Raw genomic sequence first — 21,361 nt, 5'->3', positions numbered from 1 at the left:
GGCTGGCATGCTGTGGTTCATGGGGTCAAAAAGAGTCGGACGCGACTGAACTGAACTGAACTGAACAGCCTCTTTGGAAAAGAGTTTGCTGCTGCTAAGTCACTTCAGTCTTGTCCGACTCTGTGCGACCCCATGGACTGCAACCTCCCAGGCTCCTCCGTTCATGGGATTTTCCAGGCAAGAGTACTGGAGTGGGGTGCCATTGCCTTCTCTGGGAAAACAGTTTGGCAGCTTCTTAAAAAACTAAACATGCATCTGCCATATGACCCACTAATTGCACTCTTCAGTATTAATCCCAGAGGAATAAAATTTTATTTTCATATATAAAATGTATTTACAAATATTTGTAGCAGCTTTAAGCATAAAGTCAAAAATTGTAAATAACCCAGTGTCCTTCAGCAGGTGGAAAGTTAAACTATGGTTATGTACTATGGAATACTGCTTAGTAATAAACACTGATACATGCAAAACCTGGATGAATCACCAGAGACTTACTCTGCATGGAAAAGCCTATCCAAATGACTCCATAGAACATTTTTGTAATGATAAGATTATAGAAAGAGATTTGTGGCGGCGAGTTTAAGGAGACAGAGAAGCAGCCGAGGTGTAGCTGTGGCTATAAAAGGACACTGAGAGAAAGTTCTGTGATGTTGGGAATGTCCTGGGTCTTGACTGCAACCATGTTGATACCCTGGCTATCACACTGGACTATATAGTTTTGCAAGAAGTTACAATGAGCAAAACTGAATAAAGGGACACGGCACCTCTCTGTGTAGTATTTCTTACAACTGCATGTGAATTCCTCAAAAGAAAAAGTTTAATTAAAACAAAAAGGCTGCTGGCCCACTGAATATTGACTACAACACATACAGCAAACAGCAAGAACCTGGAAATGACCTTTGTGTGTGTTCAGCATGGTTATTTACTGGCCATTTTTAGCTCTAACATTTCATTCATGATTCATGAGTCTCAGCAACCTAATTTTATTCAATAAAGGACACCCCATAGCCTTGCCAAGACTAATATTTCCCTAGTGACATTCAACATATTAGCTATCAAGCCTATGACACACAACAGACTCCAGTGACCATTTTCTATGCTGATACTTGCTTTGTTCTCTACCATCTCTTTAGAGAAAGATGCTAAAATGCCCATCTGTCTAGTACTACAACCTTTCCAGCCCTGTCTTTCAGACTAATATCTTCATATGAACTGGGGAGAAAACAAATCACTACTCCTAATGCTTCATCTTTCCTGTCACAAACCCAATTCTCAGAGGAAACCGAAAAGGGTTATTATTACTCTACAGTGTATTTAGGACACTAAGAATTCATCTGTAACTCAATTTCACATTGGAGAGATTCTGAATCCACATTGATTGGGTCCAAAAACAACAAAAAAACCTGGCACCTTCATTTTTCACCTACAAGAATAGTTCTTAAAGGGGCTTCCCAGGTGGCACAGCTGGTAAAGAATCCGCCTGTCAAAACAAGAGACACAAGAGACATGGGTTCAATCCCTGGGCGAGGACGATCCCCTAGAGAAGGAAATGCGAACCCACTCCAGTATTCTTGCCTGGAAAATTCCATGGACTGAGGAGACTGGCAGGCTACAGTCCACGCAGCCGCAAAGAGTCTGACAACTGAGCAACTGAGCATGCACACATAAACACTTATTCTGAACTTAAAACGGTCCAGAGAGAGGAAATCTACAACCCATCATACTTTCTCTGATACTCCACAACCTTCATTTGTCAAGCCATGTTATCTTCAATATCACAACTTGGTAAAAATTATGTTTTTTTCCTCTCGTGATTAGAGGAATTAGTATCCACACAACGTTGCTGCTGCTGCTGCTAAGTCACTTCAGTCGTGTCCGACTCTGTGTGACCCCATAGACGGCAGCCCACCAGCCTCCCCTGTCCCTGGGATTCTCCAGGCAAGAACACTGGAGTGGGTTGCCATTTCCTTCTCCAATGCATGAAAGTGAAAAGTGAAAGGGAAGTCACTCAGTCGTGTCCGACTCTTCACAACCCCATGGACTGCAGCCTGCCAGGCTCCTCTGCCCATCGGATTTTCCAGGCAAGAGTACTGGAGCGGGGTGCCATGACACAATGTTAGCCACTCCTAAGAATGCCAGGTTGGCTGGGTCTGAGAGCATTCAGCATTTGACTTTTGCACAATGAACTAGATCAATCTGAGAAACAAGTAAATTCCAGGGGCCATTCCTGTTCCTGCAGCTTCAGTTCTGCAAAGCCTCTCTCAACTGTGCTTCAAAACGGAGTCTGATCTTAGTGGTTCAGGTGCATTTTTTTTTTTTTATTACAACACAAAGCCTCCTTCTTTATTTGTCTGATGCACAGTTGAACATAGAATAACAGGTCCCGAGCAAGAGGAAACATGGGCCATGTTTAACAGCTGGTTGGGCAGCCTTTCTAAAAGTATTTTAGAGTCTAGTTCTGACTTAAAATTAAGTCTAATTTTGCACCAAGGGCTAAATATGGAAACCATTCCACTGTGATGTACTCCCTGAAAATCCTTACCTGTGGCTCAGGTGTGAGTAGGTGTGAGCAGGCATGAACACCTTTACGTAGTGGCAGGGCACACTGGGCCAGCACTAAAGCAGTGCCCCTCACTCTCTCTGCACACACTCATCAAGCCACGGCAGCCCCTCAGCTTTCAATGGACATGAATGCAGGCAAAGAACACATAATTTCTCCTCAAACATTTGGAAACATCTTCTTAAAGTAATCAGAAGTTTGTTAAGCACTTCCTTTCATGAAATAAACTGATGAAACCATTGGCAGTGTTAAAATATCCACCCCCCCCCCCACACACACATATCCTGAACACCTAAAATTTATTATTTAAAAAAAAAAAAAAAGATGTGTCCTGCAAATAAAGTTAGGGCATAACATCAAAATACTTCTCAAAGGAATATGAAAGCCTAAAACTGACTTTCGTAAGTACTGATGTGGGGGAAAGAAAGAGGTGAGGAACATAAAGGCCAGAACATAAAGAAACATCCAAAAGAGCAGCAGAGCTGGCAGCAGGAACCAAGTCTGAGACCACACACTGCCGCATCCTGGGAGTCTGCCCATAATGGAGAGCAGGGAGGAACACTGGAATGTTCACGAGCCTCATCACGCCTACTTTCTCCTCAAAGGGAGCAAGAGGTCTCGCCAGTGGCAAACTGCAAGACTCTATTCTGAGATGAAACCTAGCCATTCTGAAAAGCTATCAGCAGCATTTCTCATACTGACTTAGATAGCTTTGCTCTCAGGCTTGCCCAAAGGCACAACAAATTCTCCATCATTAACAGGAGAGTTGTCAAAATAACTGCTTAATGGAATCTGTCCAAATCTAGAACCAATCACTTTTGCCAACATATGATTAGTTACTGAAAGTCTTCAAGATGTTAAGACAGGCTATTTGAGTTGTCTTTTATTCAAAGCACTGATACAGTAAATTTTTGAGATGACTGTTTTAAGGAAATTAAAAGCCACAGAATTTCTCTATTTTATGATCTTCGGGTCAAAATGGAATCTACTCTTCCCAGTAGGTTAATCATTGTTACCTGAAAGAGAGGGCTATATCATCTAAAGCAACCCCACTAGTGGAGAGCTCAGTCCTAGTCCCAGGGAGCAGGAACCAGACAGGAGTAGTTAAGAGGGTGTCATGCTAAATAAGAAAACAACATACACTATTCTACCGAATCCTGAGGGGAAAAAAACAGGTTAAGAAGTGACTGAAAACAACTGAGGGTCAGTGAGAAAATTTTCCCGGAGTATATTATTTATCTATGTTTAAATATAATGCTTCCTCTCTCCCTACTTGTTTTTTACTTCAGCAAAATATTACTTACTTGTTATAACTACACATGATGTTCTGTAAAATAATGTTAAAATAACTATAAAGACAGAAATTGATCACGGATAACTTACTTTTCTCATCCATAATGTTACCACCTGAAAATTCTTTGACCAATGGATGATTTTCATGGGAACCGACAAAACAAAAAAACCTTCCCTAAAAATTGGCATACTCAAGTAAGTTCTCAGAGAATAACCTCAAGAATAGAAAAAACAAACAAAAAACCCTCTAGTTTCAGATAGTTTAACATACACAAAGAACAGTAAGTCTCTCATTATGCAATGTATTACAAAGCATGGAAAAAAGACTAAAATGTCCCCAACTAATTTTCTGATGTTGGCAGAAACAGCCAGAGAAACCATTCCCCTACACATACAGACACATGTACACACAAATGAGCCAAAGGAAAAGGAGAGGAAAGCGCCCGTTTCATTCACCCAGAGGACAGTGATTTTTTTTTTTTTTTTAACAAATAAAAAAACTCCCCAGACCATTCTGACATGCTGTCTGACTGTGAATCAGTATAACTCAACAATCCTTCACAAATCCTTTATCCAAAACTCATGGGGCCAAATGTGCTTCAAGATTCCAAACTCCCCAGAAAGACACTATGGGGCATATGTACTATATTTCACACACCTTCAGAGAGTCTGGGCAGCTACAATTAATGTGATAAATAAAAAAATTTAATTGCTTCTCATCATAGCTAGATATTTTCTTCAAACATTTGCAAGTCAGGTCAGGTTTTACAATCAAATGAGTTATTTAAAAGTTTTCAGAACTTTTTGGATTTCAGAATTATGGAGAAAGGATTATTGACCTGTTACAGAACATTCTGTAAATAATGGTAATTACTGATAATGCATCAAATGCCTACTCTGAAAGATGATGCATTTGGCATATATTATCTTTAATTTTTTCTACCATTCTGCAAGAATGAGGACATTCTGGGTGAATGTCCTCTGAACAAATGAGGTTCAGAAAGGTTAAGCGACTTGCCCAAAGCCAGTTATGAAAGGACTACGACTTGAATCAAGATCTGTCCATTCACCAACAATAGGACTTGTACCAAGTCCATCCACTATGCTATTAAATAGTCAGGTTCTTGATTTCAAGCTACAGAAAGCAACTCTAGCAAACCTAAGCAGAGAAGCGATTTTCTGAAAGCATACTGATAGCTTACAGAATAGATGGGAAACCTGGAGAATCAAGCTCACCAAGTGAGCACAAGTCAAGGGAAGTCAAGCTGAAGAAGCCACTACCTACATCAAGTCCTGAATTTAGGATGCTGCTATTGACATCTCCACCTCTACTGCTGCCTTTACCCTGCCAAGGCAGGACACACACCTCACTATTGCTGCTGGACTCTAGATAACCAAGCAGAGCTATGAAAATTTTCTAACCTGTTTGTCTTTGCAAATTCAAAGTGCTAGCACTTTAGTTAAGCTTCAGCCACATAATCTCCATGCTTTCATAATGTGAAAAAGGCAACATGCCCCATCAAGTCCACACCAAGAAGGGGCTCTTCCCAAATCCTACGAAACATTTAAAGGGGTGTTAGGATATTGGGCAATTTCCCCCTAAAAGGGGTCAGGACAGCAGTGTTGTTATTCTAAATAAAATATTTGCAAATCATACTCAATGGCATGCAATAAGGTGCGTGTGTGTGCACTTAGTTGCTCAGTCATGTCCGACTCTTTCGACCCTGTGGACTGCAGCCTCTAGGCTCCTCTGTCCAAGGGATTTTCTAGGCAAGAACACTGGAGTGGGTTGCCATTCCCTTCTCTGGGGGATCTCCCAGAGAACCAGGGATTAAACTCAGGTTTCCCTGCATTGCAGGCAGATTCTTTACCATCTGAGTCACCAGGGAAGCAGGCCTTCAGAAATAAAATTGCTTTAATTTTAAGAAATTTATAATAGGGTAATTCACATTAGCAAAATTTAAATAAAAAAACCAACTGGTGGTTTTAAAAATATTTTATACAATTTAACATTCATTCATTTTTAAACTCTTAATAAGTTAGGAAGAGAAAGCTCTTTCATTAACCTGATGTTCTTCAATTTAATCATACTTGAAAGTGCAAGACAAAAAGCATTTTAATCACTCACCATCATTTCTCCATGTCATTCAAAAGCTCTAACCAATGGCTATCAGAAGAGAAGGGCTACAACTGCCAGAAAACAGGAAGCAAATTGTCGTTATCTGGCAGATGACAGGACATCATATACCTATGACAAGGATGAAGACTGCAACCCAGCACAGAGGCTGAAATCCACTCTTGTATGAATCCCGTCTGAGTCAAGAGCTTGGCTGTTCCTGGGGGAAATTCTGACCCAGTGAAGTAACTCATATGCAGTTATTCAGACTGAACGTGAAATATTCCATTTTATAATACAAGAGTATCTCTTCAAGAATAATGATGATATCTTTTGAATGTCTGAGTTTCTTTTGAGCACATGAAACTTGATTGGTCCCCAGGGATTCAATAAGGAGAAGGGAGTCTTATCTGCAGCTACAAGACCAGCATATAGGAAGCAGGTGTATACAGTTTCAAATTTCCTTACCTGCCTTTTAATCCTTTTAGGTTATCCTCAATAAAAATATTGTATATATATGTGTGTGTGTATATATATACCCTACACTTAGGTACATAATATATTAATATTATTCTGAATAAAAAGTATTTTAGAAAGAGTTACAACCAACCCAGACTTGAATTAGAAGTATCTGAGTGCAAAGAGGGAAATGCTTTGGACAAAGACTTGCAGAAGTATGACAAAGCAGTCTGAAGAAGCTAGAAGGAACCACGGAGAAGCTGGAAAGAAAAGTCCAGAGCAAGAGCTGACAAATGCCAATCCAGACAAGTCCATCTCCAAGACCAGACAGTTTCCCTGGTGAATTCTACCAAACATTCAAAGAAGATTTAATGCCAGTCCTTCCCAAACTCTTTCAAAATATTGAAGAGGAGGGACCACTTCAAAATATTATTTTTTAATAGTAAAGTCAGCCTTGGTTTGCCATGTTAATTGCAAACATGTTATTTTTTTGCCTTTCAATTCAGGTTTAAGAAGTTGTAATTTTTCCATGAAGGTATAACTGACACATAATACATAACATCATATTAGTTTCAGACGTAAAACATGATTTTATATATATAAATATATATAAAATACTATACATCACTCAAGAGAGGAGACTTCAGTCTCACAAGTTCATGGTAGGTGTTCAAATTGGTAGAATTTCTGAAAATAATGTGAGTAATGTGCATTGATTTTTTTTTAACTAGAACATTACTCCTTTTCTCCAAGCTTTATTGTCTCAGAAATAAAATTGTGAGCTCATTGTTAGCCAAATAATTAATTTTAATATGACTTAGTCTTTTCAGATATTTCATTTCATTACACATATCTCTAGCTACTTTAATAAAGAATTCAGCCCTAGCGCTTTATATTTTTAAAGGGCAAAACAAGATGAGGCAATGCCGTGCATCCTCTAGCTGTGAGGCCTGTGTGTGTGAAGCACTGCTCTTTGCACTAAGGCCTAACGAAGACACCATCACCCACGAATGGGCATCATATGGTAAACCCTGCAAACACATAGTGAAGAAATACATGGCCCCTGAAGCACCAGCCTCGTAAACCCAGACAATAAAATTGCTCAAGCCTTACATAAAATATCGGTACAACAAATTACTCCTGTCTGATCCTAAATTATTTCCAATGGGACATCAAACCTTTAGTAATACATTTTACTAGTTTAAAAATTAGTACATACTGTTCATTTTGATAGATTCTAAAAGGCTTACACATAAAATAATTATTTTAAGGAATACAAGGACTTCCCAGTTCATCTATATGGCCCAATATTGATTTAAAAGGATGCTCAGGGAATGAGTTTTCTGGGTAATTGAATTTTTCAGGTTGTTTTAATCCAATAAATGATTGTCGAATTTAACTGTCAGGCTGACTGTGAAACATGTAAGAGATTGGACTGAGCACCTAACTTCAGAACATATTATAAAATAAAGTTTTAAAATAAATCTCTTATATCAACTTCCTTTTTAACCCAATATTAAGGATCAAAAATATAGGACAGATCTCAAAATCGAGATTATAGATTCCAGTCACTTTGACTGGACAGTAAAGGAAGATACTATAGATACAACATTGGAAGACTGAATAGACGAAAGGGTCAGTGAGATCAGAGAGTGATTCTCCTGTAAGAAAGCAGAAGCAATTGAGTTAAGAGACAACAAACAAACACTGGCAGTAGATCCTTTCCCCGTCCGCCACCCTACTTGACACTGACTTCACCATTAACAGAGCCTACCAGCAGGTCCCTGCTAAAAAGATTGAGAAAAAGAAAAATTAAAGAAAAGAGCAAATTGCCACCTGGATACCTTAGTGTGTGTGTCCACCTGGAAGGGCCACATGTGCCCCAAAAGACATGGGACTCACAACTGACAGAGAAAACTAAAGTCCAGAGAAGAGAATTCCCATCCCACTGGGACTAATGATGGCATAAAAGCACTGACTTGCAAAGACTTAGCCATCCACACACGGAGGAGAAAGGCCTAAAGGCTGCTTGGCCTCCAGCTCTGTCAGTTAGTGCCCCAAGGGATGGTTGAGGGTCCTGCATATAAGGATGTGCAGGATGAAGCTCACTAACCTGGAGGTTTCCAATGGCATCTCCTCTCAAACTCTGCTCAGAAAGGTCTCCAGGCTGACTCGCATGGTTGCTGACTTGGCCAGATCCAGATGCAACCAGAGATTAAGGTAGACCCATGAAGTCCTGGTATCTGAGGCCAACCATGTCCAACACAGGGCCTCTTCTGAGCCCGCCCAGACTGTTACCGAAACACAAGTCTGTGTGCCCAACGCATAGTGAGGTCAAACAATACCAGAATGTTGAAGTTTGGAGCAGAGACAGGTTGATTGAGGGCCATGAAAGTAGACAGGTGGCTCGTGCCTTAAAAACCCCAAACTCCCCGAAAGCTTTCAGCAAAGCCCTTTGCCAGGAGAGGTGAGGGAGGAGGGTGGTTAGTTGTAAACTTTTTGGCACCAGATCCTTTGTTCTAGAGGTCCTCTCATAGTCCAGTAATGATGTTTCTGTAAATCTCTTAACGAATGTTATTTTCTGTCCTGACAAGAAAGGGCGAGGTCCCAAGCAAGGCACAACTTTCCCCTCAGAGGTCCTCGTCCTGGCTAAGAGGAGGCAGGTCTCAGCTGGCGGCTTCCTCAGGACCAGGTTCCCAGACCCTGCCCAGCTGTCATGGCTGAGGGAGCCAGGCACCCAGGACCCAACCTGAGCCGGGAGCCTCAGGCTCCTCAGGCCGCCCATCTGGTAGGGACCAGGTCCCCCAAGCTGCCGCCATCAGGTCGAAGAGATGGGATGAGGGGGAGGTTCACCATTGCCTCAAGGTCTGAGTCCAGTCGGGAGGCTTTGGTGAGGATTCTGGAGCCCTGCAGGACGCAGGACACAGCCCCCAGCCTGCTCCCTGCCCCTCAGTTCACCTGCTGGCTTGAGGCCGGGTGAACTGGAAGAGCCCCAAGGAGAAGGCTAGGATCCTCCTCTTACCTCACTCTCCCCACCCGAGGACCACCACTCCGCTGACTAAATCCCTCACTAACGGTCGTTCCTTGACAGTTGGTTGTTTGTGGGCGGGGCCCACTTTGGCGTCAACCAATGGGTGAGCAGGACCACTACCGGTCTCACATTGACGGTTGGTCGCCTAGGGGAGGGGCTCTGTGCAGCACCAACCAATGGATGAGCAGGACTCGTTGCCTGATAATAGGGTGGGGGGTACTGGCGCATATCAAGGGCCGTGTGCTAAGGGCTGCACTTGACCCAGCTCTATTTATAAGACTACCATTCCCACAGGACACCCCAGCTTCCCTCAGGGCTCCAAAGCCTTCCCATCACTTTAAGTATCTCAAAAAGGTAATGAACTACCAACAGAAGGTAAGTGTCAGACTTTTCCCAGAACAGACCATTAATATTAAGTTTCTTATCAAGTGGCTATATTTTAAAGACACAGTGCTAAGTAATTTGCAGATTTTTCCTTTGAGTTGCCAAAAAATAGAACATTTATCACAAAGTCCTCCAAACTGTAGATCTGAAGAGTTTCTACGTTTTCAAATATATATTGTCTGTAAATGAGATTTTATATGAAGCAGTTCTGTAGACTGTAGGTTTTATTAGAATATAATCAGAAAAAAATCTAATTTCTGATTTTTCATTCAGATTAACTCTTAAGTAACTGATTCAAAACTCATGAAATACATTCTTAATGTTCCACCTTCACTACATTAAAAAGAAATGTAAAAGTTGCCCACCCAAGTTTTAACAACAGGAATAATAAAAAGGAAGTAAATCATCTCAATCTTATACCAGCACTTAAGGACCAGCAGAGAGAAGTTTTAAGATATCAAATCCAAGAGTTCCTCACCAGGGGCTATGCCACAGAAGAGACTTGGATAGTCTAGTTGTTTGAGTAGAAATTCACAGATCATTAAATTAATTCAAAGACCAACAGGGCAGCAAACTAACAATGCTGCCTTACAGTACTTGATTACAGACTGTGAATATTCACCAAAACAAATCACTTAAAGGGGCAAGCAGTCCAAGGTTGAAGTTTGAAAGTGCAGGACAGAGCTATTGCTAGAGCTCTTAAATATACAGACTGAAGGAAGGCAAATGGTAGGGAGGAGGCTGGAAAGGCTAAGTCTGGAAACAGATTGGTGGCCTGGGTTCCTGGTCATGGAGTGCACCCAAATCACAAAGGGAGGTTTTTTAACTTTATCCAAGCTCAGATCCCACCCAGACCACTTAAATCAGAACCTCTCTGGTTATTTTCAAAACTCTCTCCAAATGACTGTACTGTGCAATCAGGGGTCAGCCCCACTGGCCTAAGAAGAAGAGGAAATCAGGGTTAGAAACAGACAACCTGTGTTCTAAAAACCTCAAGTCCACAGGCTGCCCTAACAAAGTGCTGCTCTGTGACCACCTGGGCAGCAGAAGGTTCTCTCAAAGGCCTAGCCTAGGCTTCCATCCACCTGGTTCATTTCTATATGCAGAGTCAATTGTCTCTAATCTTCCTAAGGGCATCTTGATGGGATCCCAGAAAACAGCAACACTGTGGAAACATTTCTGGTGAGGGGTCTGGTGAGCAAGCTGAGCAGGGAGCTGCCAGGCTTATTACTCTCCCTTTTAGCCCCCTGCTATGAATTCTCAGACATAAACACACACTTAAGAGTAAATTATTGGTTTGTGGACCTCTGACGAAGTTGCTTCTTAAATTAATTTAATGAGCTGTGAACTTATACTAAAGTAACTTCTCATTTCAGAAGAACCTTTGGACATGAAAAACAACAAATGTCAGGGCCTCAGCAAGAGGTTCAGAGCACAAGAGTGGGGGGCGGGGACAAAAGTACGAGAATTTAAAAAGCAAAACTCACATTTCCTAATAGGAGAAACTGATTCCATTCAAAGTTATCTCCCTGTATGGGGACAGATTTGAATTGGCATTTATAATAGGCTGGGTGGTTCTGGCTCATGTTCTCTGATGAGGCCGTAGTCAGAATATTTGCCAGTGCTGTACCTGTTGCGTGCATGAATGGGACTATGAGCCCAAATTCCAAAATGGTTCACTCCCCAAGCCACTGGCAAGATATTTTCTTTTAAAATTAAAAATGTATGTATTTATTTAATAAAGCATTGATAGACTTGATCTAAAAACAATTTTTTACCAAAACAGAATAATCCTCACATATTATACACACATATGTTTTAAAAATCCATATGGTATCTCAAAAACCACCTGTGCATTCTTTGTGCTATGTTTGGTGATCTTAAGGACACCAGGTACATGTAAAGTGAGTGTGAGTACAATATGGATTTAAACTTATTAAAAGAAATCATTACCGAAATGAAGTAGTTTGAAACATTAAAAAAAAAAATGTAAATAATCATGAACATGAAAAAAAGCACTCAAAAGTAATCAAAAAATATAAAAACTCCACATTTTCCTTATCAAATTGACAAGGATATTTTATATGCTAATATTCTATGTTCATGAAACTCTAGAAGTACAAAATAAAATAATCGTGATAATAATAGCAGCCAGCTCTCAGCTAATTTTCATCGCTACCCTGTAAGAAAAGGTAGAAAGAAATGAAGGGCAAGGGACCAAGTCAAGTCAGCACATGGCTGGCAAGGGCAGATCCAGGACAGATCACAGCTATGCTAACTCAATAACCTAAGCATTAGCCATTATCCTAAAGTGCAGCCTATGTAAAAAATATTTGGCCCTAAAACAAGAACCTCAAAAATCTCCAAGCATTTGGATCCAGAAATCCCCCTTCTAGAGTACTCAGACAATCATAAACTAAGTCACTAAGCTAAGGAATGCACACAGCAAGTTCATACAGTGGTGTATTAAACCGGCCAGAGTAGAATATTTAGACAGAGCAGGATCATACAGCTTTCAAGATGGAAAGTGGCTTTAGTGATGATTTAGTCCAACCCAGTCACCCTACAGGGATGATTATTTAATAAGAAAAAAATTTAACTTTTTTCCCCAATGTGGGAAGACATGGAGGAATCTTTTTTATAAAAAATAGCCTTTTCTTACTTCTTCCTGCTGCTGCTAAGTCACTTCAGTCATGTCCGACTCTGTGTGACCCCATAGATGGCAGCCCACCAGGCTCCCCCGTCCCTGGGATTCTCCAGGCAAGAACACTGGAGTGGGTTGCCATTTCCTTCTCCAATGCATGAAAGTGGAAAGTGAAAGGGAAGTCACTCAGTCGTGTCCGACTCTTCACGACCCCATGGACTGCAGCCAACCAGGCTCCTCCATCCATAGGATTTTCCAGGCAAGAGTACTGGAGTGGGGTGCTATTGCCTTCTCTGCTTACTTTTTCCTAGAACTGCCCAATTTCTGTACTCAGGAGTTTAATGGGAGGGAAGGTCTATCAGCGTTTACAATAAACAGCCCCACAATAAACACATTTTTAGAACTGGGTTTTCTTTCTTGCATGTATGGTCATCCCAGTAGGCCTATCTTTGCTACAGAGGCAAAAATTACAATTAAGTTATGTAACTGTTCATAAAATCAGACTGCTGATTTAAGTTCATGGCTCTGAGTAAAATGTACATTGTCTTTAAAACACAGGCTTCTCAGTGGCTCATCCAGTACCTTGGAGACCTTTTCCCCTTACTGTCAGGGTGTTTTCCGAAAGGAAGAAGCTATTGAGAGCCTATCCTTAAAAGGTGGGGTGGGGGGGATCACAATACATCATCATTAGAGCCAGCAACAAAATGAGTTTAGCCCATATAAAAAGAAATGTTTATTCAATAAGTATTTACTGTGAGCCCACTACATGCCAGATGCTGTAGTCAATGCTGAGGAGATCTCAGTGGACAAATCCTTAAAAAAAACTCCTGGCCTCATGAAGCACATGTTCTAGTGGAGAAGACAGGCAACAAGCAAAATCATCAAGTAAATTATCCACTATGTTAGAAGGCGGTAGATATGGTGAAGAGAAATAAAGCTGAAGGGGCTTAGTGAAAGTGTACGCAGAGGGCTCAAGGAAGGTCTCAGAGGGGAGACACGTGAGCAGAGACTTGAAGGGGTGAGGTTTAGCCAGGCAGATTTCTAGGGAAAAGCATTCTCGGCAGAAAGAACAGCAGGAGCTGAGGCCCCAAGGCAGAGACAGGCTGCATGTATGAGAAACAAATAGACTTGACTCCTAACATCTTCATGACCCTTAAGCCTTAGAATGCAGAGTATTTAAGATTAATTATTTCACTGTCTTTTAAGAATGCTCTTTAAAAATAAACCTAAAGCGTTTTCCCCTTTGCCTCCAGGTTCAGCAAGCCTCCTCACTGTCCTAGGAGTTCCACAGGGCAACCCCTCACTTTCTGGGTATCTATAGCCCACTTATCCTTAAAAGTCATATTCAAGACACTTCTCCATGAGACCCCTCAGGTCTCACACTTCAATATCATACTCCATTCTGTATTCCCCACAACAGGCTGACTAGTGTCAAAGAGAAGGAAAAGGTAACATTTACTCAAGTTCACTACATATAACATCGACTGATGTTATACATGGACTGGCTCACTTTTTATTATGGGCAACTTTTAATGGCATATGGGCTTAATCTATGAAGTAGCCTTAAAGAAGAAAATAATAACCCTCTGCCACTCCCTACCTGCACCCCCACCCCCCACCGCCACTAAAATGAAGTAACCAAAAGTCCAAAATGCTCATGAGTCTGAGAAAAAACAGAGTTTCACTCTCCTTTCCCCACCAAATCATTCAAGTTGCTGAAAACAAGAAATCACATTGATTTTCCTGAGCCCTGTCTACTATATGCAGTGAACTGAACAAGCCGTAGTAATATGTGAAGCCTGGGCAATGAAAAGGTGATTATAGCTCCAGACTAGATAAACCACAGACACAACTGCTAGAAATGAAAATTTGCACCTGTCACCAAAGCCACCTTCAACACAACACATCAGACTTTGAGAGCTAGAAGGAAACTCGGCTATTTATACTTATGGTCAAATGCCTGTGTCAAATATGCAATTAACATGTTCACTACCCAGGGTATGCAGAATCCTTTCTTCATCCTTCACTCAGTTAAGAACTAAAAGTTCCTGTGTAAGGAAACTATTTCTCAATCAAGGTTGTCTCATTAATTTTGAAAACTTTTTTTAAAAAAAACCTACCCCTACATGCACTGACAAAACCAGAAATATGGGTTCATGTAATAGCAAGCATACTTGTGGTCCGTATATGATTTGTTCTCAGCCCCAAAGTTTTAATTTCTGAGGAAGTGCAAAATCTATTAGTAATTGGTATAAAAATTACAGATATTTCTAACTATTTGAGTTCTTACTGGCTCTTACTCCTTTTTCTTCCTGCAAGAGGAATCTAACATCCTAACACAAGAAAATGGCAATCAAATTGACCAAAGTGGTTTCAATGAATCTTCCATGAAGAGACTGGCCAACAAATGAGAGCCAAACTCTGATAAAAGCATGCAGCGAGACTCAAAACATGCCAGTCTATGTCATTTTGTTCATCATTTTCAGTTGAACATACTTAGAAAGCTAGCGACTTGGCATGTCTAATAAGCCATGGATTCTACTCAGAGCAGCAGAGTTTGTTAAATGTAGGGGGAAATGGTACATTTTGTTGTCACTTTGCTACCACAACCTCGGGCAGAAACCACAAAATTGTCTAACTGTTTGAGGACAAAGGTGGACACATATACTAATGGTAAAGCCAAAACAGAGGGAGGCATGTGCTGAAACCACAGCAGCCTGTCAGGAACTTGGCTTTGCTCAACTCAGCACTGACTTAAGCAAGTGGAAAAGCACAAGGAGGACCCAGTGATCCGTAACCAAGCTGACACATAAAATCACCCTTCCCTTGGGGGAAAAACCCTCTATGTCATTTTCAACTTTCCAATTATACTAAATGAGAAGCATTTTAGAGCAAGAATCAATTCACAATGAAATTCTTCAAAATAATGGTTTTTTTAAGTATAGCAATGTACATCCTGATGAATATGATACCTGTTTTCAGTAGCCACGATTCTCATATTAAAGAAAATGTTGTTTCAGAACATACTGATCATCTTTCAAAAACATTTAAAAATAAGAAAAATGATTTTTCTAGAGAGCAATAAGTCATACACTTATCTTTTTTAATTTACTTTAATGAAGTATAGCTGATTTACAATGTTGTGTTAGTTTCTGCTGTACATCAAAGTGATTCAGTTATATATATATATTCTTTTTCATATTCTTTTATTTATGGTTTATTAAGAATATTCAATATAGCTCCCTGTGCTATACACAGGACCGTTTAGTTTATCAATTCTATATATAATAGCTTGCATATGCTAACCCCAAACTCCCAATATATCCTTCCCAATACCCCCTCTCCCTTGGCAACAAGTCTGTCCTTTACATACATTTATTCTTAAACACAACTACCCAAATATTAAAATGGTAAACACTAGGTCATTTATCTTTCTTTCTCTGGCACAAGCACACTTGTGTGTGCACACAAGCATACACCCACATATGGTTCAGCATTTTCAAACGGGGAAATCTCAAGAATTTTTAACCTGAAAACACAAAGAAAGCCCAAGGTTTTTCACTACCATTCAAAGGAAATTTGTGACATAAAGCGATTGATCTGCTGTCAGCCTGGGGTCTGGTTTCCTTTATAGCTGTTGTTTGGGGGGTCACTAAAATGCCAGCGTCAATACTGACGTTTCCATGACACTGTCACGGCTCACTCTCCCTGGGTGCATGCGATGGCATAAGGCATTCTAAGGGAAAGTTCTTCAGAGTTTGCCAGACAAAGATTCTAGAAAATAATGATTTGTGGAAGTTCTCATGATCCTCAAAAGAAGGCTATTCAGATTCTTACAAAGACTAAATCATAACAAACTGTCTTCATCACAGAAATCAACAAAATTGCAAGTCCTCATTTTTGACTCATAATTTAATCCAACAAGGAATTTTAATGAGTAAATTCTTCCAGGCTTCCATATCTAAGCTTCATTTTTGAAACACATCTTCATCACGTGAACTAAGCTCTAAATTGAACTTAGTTCTTTCTGCTTGGACAAGTAATCTGACTACTGGGTTACCGGAAAAGCAAAGAGATTTATTTTCAGCTATGACCTTCAAAATGTGAAAAGCTGTACATGAAGGTCAACATAAAAAAAAAAGAGACAAAGAGAGGAAGAGGAGGAGGAAGGAAGCTGGCAGTTGTTTTCAAAGTAATCTCTGTCAAACCCAATAAATCAGTTTTCTAGACAGCAAATGCAAAATAATAAAAAAGCATTTAAAGGAAAACTGTAATTTGTCTCATGGTTTCAAACTTTCTAAGGACATTCTAAATCATCATTTAATTTTTCTTTTAATCAATATAAGGCTTAGTACTATACTGTACTATACTTAGTATAAGTACTATAGTGTACTATATACTATGTAAGTACTATATTGACATAATAATAATAGTTAATATTTATTTGTTATTTCTCATGTTATCATGTGCCAGACACTATTCTCAGTTCTTACATGTTTTATTTCATTCAAACACCAGAGCAAATATGAAGTAGACAGTATTATCACCCTCATTTCACTGGTGATGAGACTGAGGCCAAAGGTCATTAGTTAATAAATGCCAGAACCACAATACAATAATAATCAACACTCCAGAGCACCTTAAAACTTTGCAAGATTTTTTTCAGCCATTATCTTCCTTTGAGCTTCACAAGGAACTCCAGGAAAACCTCTACTTCTGCTTCATTAACTATGCCAAAGCCTTTGACTATGTGGATCACAACAAACTGGAAAATTCTTCAAGAGATGGGAATACCAGACCACCTTACCTGCCTCCTGAGAAACTTGTATGCAAGTCGACAAACAACAGAACTGGACATGGAACAATGGACTGGCTCCAAATTGGGAAAGGAGTATGTCAAGGCTGTATATTGTTACCCTGTTTATTTAACTTACATGCAGGGTACATCATGTGAAATGCCAGGCTGGATGAATCACAAGCTGGAATCAAGACTGCTGGGAGAAATATCAATAATCTCAGATATGCAAATGACACCATCCTTATGGCAGAAAGCAAAGAAGAACTAAAGAGCCTCTTAATGAAGGTCAAAGAGGAGAGGGGAAAAGCTAGCTTAGAGCTCAACACTCAAAAAACTAAGATCATGGCACCTGGTCCCATCACTTCATGGCAAATAGGTGGGGAAAGAGTGGAAACAGTGGCAGATTTTATTTTCTTGGGCTCCAAAACCACTGTAGACAGTGACTACAGCCACGAAATTAAAAGATGCTTGCTCCTTGGGAAAAAAGCTACGATGAACCTAGACAGTGTATTAAAAAGCAGAGACAGTGACATCACTTTGCCAACAAAGGTCCATATGGTCAAAGCTATGATTTTTCCAGTAGTCATGTATGAATGTGAGAGTTGGACTATAAAGAAGGCTGAGTGACAAAGAATTGATGCTTTTGAACTGTGGTGTTGAAGAAGACTCTTGAGAGTCCTTGGATGGCAAGGAGATCAAACCAGTTCATTCTAAAGGAGATCAGTCCTGGGTATTCATTGGAAGGACTGATGCTGAAGCTGAAGCTCCAATACTTTGGCCACCTGATGCAAAGAGCCCAACTCACTAGAAAAGACCCAATGCTGGGGAAGAGTGAGGGCAAGAGGAGAAGGGGCAACAGAGGAGATGGTGGAATGGCATCACTGATGCAATGGACATGAGTTTGAGCAAACTCAAGGAGAGAGTGAAAGACAGGGAAGCCTGGTGTGCTGCAGTCCATAGCGTCGCAAAGAGTCAGCCACAACTGAGCAACTGAACAACAACAACTGAGCCTCACAATACTTTGATATTGATGGAATAACATAACCAGCAATTTAATTTCACAAATGGAAAGAAAAAACTAACACTCCACAATATTGACTTCTGCAAAATAGGAAATGAAGGAGCTGGCAGAAAAATGCAGATTTTCTGAGTCTATATTCTCTCACTATGTCAGGTTTCTAACTATGCTGTCTTTCTCACTGTAGACAATACAGGTATCTTCAAAGCAAAACTCTAGATTTTCTCAAATCAAAATTCTAGCTACAGATGGTTAATAATGTATCTGCCTGTCTGCTTGCCTGCTAAGTCACTTTAGTCGTGTCCGACTCTTTGCGACACCATGGACTGTAGCCTCCCCATGCTCCTCAGTCCATGGAATTCCCAGGCAAGAATACTGGAGTGGGCTGCCATGCCCTCCTCCATGGGATCTTCCCGACCCAGAGATGGAACCCACGTCTCTTATGTCCTCTGCATTGGCAGGTGGGTTCTTTACCACTAGCACCATCTAATTCACCTTTTTAGTCCCCATTTCAGGTACAGTGCCTGGCACAGAGCAGACCATGAGTCTATGTATTCCCTAGACACGCTTCGTATTCCTCCACCAAAGTCATTTCTTTATGTTTATGCTATCCTGCAGTCCTAGACTGCCTTCAGAGCCACGGTTCATCCTTACAAATCATCACTTTGAGGAGGCCAGAGTCTATAGGAATTCAGAACCCAAAAAGATACAAAAACTGAGAACTTTATCTAAAGTTTGATGCCAAAACTCACTTGGTAACTATGGCAGTCCCTCTTCCAGATGTGTCCTAGTGATCTCTGCCTCCCAGTATTCACACTCTTATACAGTCCCCTCTAACTCCAAGATTGGCTAGTATGACCAACAAAATACCACATAAACACAATAACAGATGTTATATACAACTAGGGCTTCCATCTTGGTTTTTCTGTCTAAGATTACTTGCTTTGGAGCAAGCCAGCTACCATGTTGTGGGGACACTCAGGCTCACGTGGTGAGGAACCACAGCCTACCAACAAGCCCGTGAGCAGGCTTAGAAGTAGTCCCACCATCTGCTTCCCTTTGACTGATGCCTCAGACACAGGTTGAGTGCAGCCTCAGAAAAACCTGAACCAGAATCATCCACTGAAGCTGCTCCTGGATTCTGGACCCAGAGAATCTGTACAGGATAGTGTTCGTTCTTCCAAGCTGCTAAGTTTTGGATGTAATTTGGCACACAGCAATAGATACACGACCCAGATAATCACGATGGTATGATCACTTACCTAGAGCCAGACATCCTGGAATGTGAAGTCAAGTGGGCCTTAGAAAGCATCACTACGAACAAAGCTAGTGGAGGTGATGGAATTCCAGTTGAGCTCTTTCAAATCCTAAAAGATGATGCTGTGAAAGTGCTGCACTCAATATGCCAGCACATTTGGAAAACTCAGCAGTGGCCACAGGACTGGAAAAGGTCAGTTTTCATTCCAATCCCAAAGAAAGGCAAAGCCAAAGAATGCTCAAACTACCGCACAATTGCACTCATCTCACACGCTAGTAAAGTAATGCTCAAAATTCTCCAAGCCAGGCTTCAGCAATATGTGAACCGTGAACTTCCAGTTGTTCAAGCTGGTTTTAGAAAAGGCAGAGGAACCAGAGATCAAATTGCCAACATCCGCTGGATCATGGAAAAAGCAAAAGAGTTCCAGAAAAGCATCTATTTCTGCTTTATTGACTATGCCAAAGCCTTTGACTGTGTGGATCACAATAAACTGTGGAAAATTCTGAAAGAGATGGGAATACCAGACCACCTGATCTGCCTCTTGAGAAACCTATATGCAGGTCAGGAAACAACAGTTAGAACTTGACATGGAACAACAGACTGGTTCCAAATAGGAAAAGGAGTACGTCAAGGCTGTATATTGTCACCCTGCTTATTTAACTTCTATGCAGAATACATCATGAGTAACGCTGGACTGGAAGAAACACAAGCTGGAATCAAGATTGCCAGGAGAAATATCAATAACCTCAGATATGCAGATGACACCACCCTTATGGCAGAAAGTGAAGAGGAACTCAAAAGCCTCTTGATCAAAGTGAAAGTGGAGAGTGAAAAAGTTGGCTTAAAGCTCAACATTCAGAAAACAAAGATCATGGCATCCAGTCCCATCACTTCATGGGAAATAGATGGGGAAACAGTGGAAACAGTGTCAGACTTTATTTTTTGGGGCTCCAAAATCACTGCAGATGGTGACTGCAGCCATGAAATTAAAAGACACTTACTCCTTGGAGGGAAAGTTAAGACCAACCTAGATAGCATATTGAAAAGCAGAGACATTACTTTGCCAACAAAGGTTCGTCTAGTCAAGGCTATGGTTTTTCCTATGGTCATGTATGGATGTGAGAGTTGGACTGTGAAGGCTGAGTGCCAAAGAATTGATGCTTTTGAACTGTGATGTTGGAGAAGACTCTTGAGAGTCCCTTGGACTGCAAGGACATCCAACCAGTCCATTCTGAAGGAGATCAGCCCTGGGATTTCTTTGGAAGGAATGATGCTAAAGCTGAAACTCCAGTACTTTGGCCACCTCATGCGAAGAGTTGACTCATTGGAAAAGACTCTGATGCTGGGAGGGATTGGGGGCAGGAGGAGAAGGGGACGACAGAGGATGAGATGGCTGGATGGCATCACTGACTCGATGGACATGAGTCTGTGTGAACTCCGGGAGTTGGTGATGGACAGGGAGGCCTGGCATGCTGCGATTCATGGGGTCGCAAAGAGTCGGACATGACTGAGCGACTGAACTGAACTGAACTGAACTGAATAGATACACACCTGGGGCTTTCCAGGTGGTGCCAGTGGTAAGAATCCACCTGCCAGTGCTGGAGATTCAGGAGACACGGGTTTGATCCCTGGGTCAGGAAGATTCCCTGAAGAAGGAAATGGCAGTATTCTTGCCTAGAAAAGTCAATGGACAGAGAAACCTGGCAGGCTGCAGTCCATGGTGTTGCAAAGAGTCAGTCAAGATGAAAGATAAATAGATAATAGTTAACTAATACAGAGTCAAAATCTGGAAGAAGGCAA

The 21,361-nt window shown here is 40.9% G+C and overlaps 1 protein-coding gene across 9 annotated transcripts in view; it reads right to left on the bottom strand.

The window, feature by feature from the left end:
• EPB41L4A (erythrocyte membrane protein band 4.1 like 4A) overlaps positions 1 to 21,361 on the bottom strand; it is a 296,657-nt gene that overhangs the window by 256,793 nt on the left and 18,503 nt on the right. The window contains exon 1 of one of the 9 annotated variants that reach the window (XM_024997542.2): positions 8,542 to 9,445. The exons of the other annotated variants lie outside the window; for them this stretch is intronic. Within the exon in view, the coding sequence (XP_024853310.1) occupies positions 8,542 to 8,561 (20 nt within the window). The 5' untranslated portion in view covers positions 8,562 to 9,445. Of the gene's footprint in view, positions 1 to 8,541; positions 9,446 to 21,361 lie in introns of those variants that run through there. 9 annotated transcript variants of the gene reach the window in all.

Source organism: Bos taurus, chromosome 10 (assembly GCF_002263795.3).
Source record: "Bos taurus isolate L1 Dominette 01449 registration number 42190680 breed Hereford chromosome 10, ARS-UCD2.0, whole genome shotgun sequence".
Taxonomy (NCBI): Eukaryota; Metazoa; Chordata; class Mammalia; order Artiodactyla; family Bovidae; genus Bos; species Bos taurus.
Note: the sequence above shows the minus strand (reverse complement) of the source record. Positions and strands in the feature narration are given on the sequence as shown.